The sequence below is a fragment of the Puma concolor genome, chromosome E3 (genome assembly GCF_028749965.1).
Source record: "Puma concolor isolate L17-30 chromosome E3, mPumCon1.1.hap2, whole genome shotgun sequence".
Classification (NCBI taxonomy): Eukaryota; Metazoa; Chordata; class Mammalia; order Carnivora; family Felidae; genus Puma; species Puma concolor.
The window spans coordinates 10564569-10566598 of NC_141682.1; the positions used below are offsets into that span (position 1 = coordinate 10564569).

The 2030-nt window shown below is 69.4% G+C and overlaps 1 protein-coding gene across 1 annotated transcript; it reads right to left on the reverse strand.

Annotated features, from left to right (window-relative positions):
* Positions 1 to 217: 217 nt before the first annotated feature.
* CLDN3 (claudin 3) lies at positions 218 to 1617 on the reverse strand. Its single transcript, XM_025923324.2, has one exon. It carries the CDS (start codon positions 1235 to 1237, stop codon positions 584 to 586), a length of 654 nt encoding a protein of 217 aa, XP_025779109.1. The 5' UTR covers positions 1238 to 1617; the 3' UTR covers positions 218 to 583.
* Between the last annotated feature and the right edge of the window lie 413 nt (positions 1618 to 2030).

Below are 2030 nucleotides of genomic sequence, written 5' to 3' on the forward strand. Positions count from 1 at the left end.
GGCCCTTCAATGTCTGAATCCCCAGTGAGTAGGCCAAATGGCCACCTAGGGCGCACCCAGTTCGGTTTCAAACCACACTTTCTTGGTTACCCAACCTCTGCCTTCTCTAAGCTTCATAGCGGGAGAGCAGAACCCAGCCAAGGCCAACCCTTGAGGGGCGGGTGTTCGGTAGGGAGGTGGAGGCCTGTCGGCGCTCGCTCAGGAAAGTAGGCGCCCGTAACTGCAAAAACGAAAGGCTTTTATTGAAAAATATCAACTGGCCTTTTCCAAGACTGCCGGTCCCTGCCCAACGCGGGCTTTGGGACCGAGGCCCGACGGGGCGGGCAAGTAGCGGCGGCCACCCGGCCCCGCTCTCCGGAGGGGCTGAGGTTTCACTGTCCGTGTGGGCTGGTCCCCTGCGCGCCGTGGGGCCGGGGAGCGGGGTGTGCTGCCCAGAAGGGGCCGCGGGGTTGGTCCCTCCCGGTCCAGTGTGAGAGCTCCTGGCACCTGGGGGGAGGGGGGGCTGGTCTCCGAGGAGAGGCCTAACGCGGCACCGGTGGGCGCTGTCGCCCGTGGGGTGGTGGGGTCTCCCCGCGGCCGCCCCTCAGACGTAGTCCTTGCGGTCGTAGGCTGTGCTAGTGCCCGGGCCGGCGGAGCGGGGCGCGGAGTAGACGATCTTGGTGGGCGCGTACTTCTCGCGCGGCGGGCAGGAGCAGCAGAGCAGCGCGCCCCCCAGCAGCTGCAGCGCCGCGGCCGCCCAGCCCACGTACAGGCCCGCGCCCATCTCACGCTTCTGCGCCTCCGGCACCAGGGGGTTGTAGAAGTCCCGGATGATGGTGTTGGCCGACCAGGACACCGGCACCAGCGTGAGCAAGGCGGCCAGCAGGAAGAGCACTCCCGCCACGATGGTGATCTTGGCCTTGGCCGTGTCGTCCTGCACGCAGTTGGTGCACTGGGCGCCCACCAGCGCCACGAGGAGCCCGAAGGCGGCCAGCAGGATGGCGACGACGATGAGGGCGCGTGCCGCCTGCAGGTCCTGCGGCAGCGCCAGCAGCGAGTCGTATACCTTGCACTGCATCTGGCCGGTGCTCTGCACCACGCAGTTCATCCACAGGCCCTCCCAGGTGATCTGCGCCGTGATGATGCTGCTGCCGATGAAGGCCGTCACGCGCCACATGGGCAGCGCGCAGCACACGATGGTGCTCAGCCAGCCCATCACGGCCAGCGAGGTGCCCGTGATCTCCAGGCCCATGGACATGGCTGCCGCGCCAAGGCCGGCTCTGCCGGGCGGCTCAGGGTGCGGGAAGACGACGGGCCGTGGCCGCCGGGCCTGGGTGGGAGCTGCCGCGCGCAGACGGAGGGATGCCTCGACGGACGCGCGGACGGCTTGGACGCACGGACGGACGGCGCGCGCTAACGGCTCCGCTCAGCCCGCTCGCCCCTAAGCAGCGCCTGCACCTGCCTGTGGCTTTGTGGGCGGGCGGCGGCGACTGGGCTGGCCCTGGGCTGGGGCCGGTGAGTCTTAGATCCGTGCCCAGCGCTCCGGCGGGGGTGGGAGGGGCGGAGCCGCGGGTCCCCGGGCCTGGAGACTGTGACGTGGCCCCTCTTCCCACCTTCACCAAGCGCCCTGGGAGGAAGGACTCGGCGGGGAGTGGCGCACCGCGCGGGGTAGGGGCGTGGGGGGGGGGGTGCCAAGAGAGGGCGGGGCCGGGGCCTGCGACCCCGCCCCTCGCTCTTCATCGCCCAGTTCCCAAGCTAATTCTCCGGGGCTCGCAGGGGTTGCGGTGCAAATCACAATCTGCTCGACACTCCCCGACCTCCCCACATTTTCGGTGCCGTTCGCACAGGCGTCGTCGGGAAGGGGGTCTCTGCCAGCTGGCCGGGATCCATGGGGCCTGGAAGGGCCCAGTGGGCGTGGCCGGGGCTGTTTTCCGGAGTGGGCGGCTGCTCCGGGAGCCGCACACCTGCTCCTAGGTCCTTCTGGCCTCTGAGGCTCTGCTGGCACACAATCCGGGCTTGATCCAGGCCCTGGAGGTCTGCGCTCAGAAGCC

Coding starts and splice junctions, on each gene's coding strand:
- CLDN3 (XM_025923324.2), bottom strand. CDS start 1,237: ATGTCCATGGGCCTGGAGATCACGGGCACCTCGCTGGCCGTGATGGGC.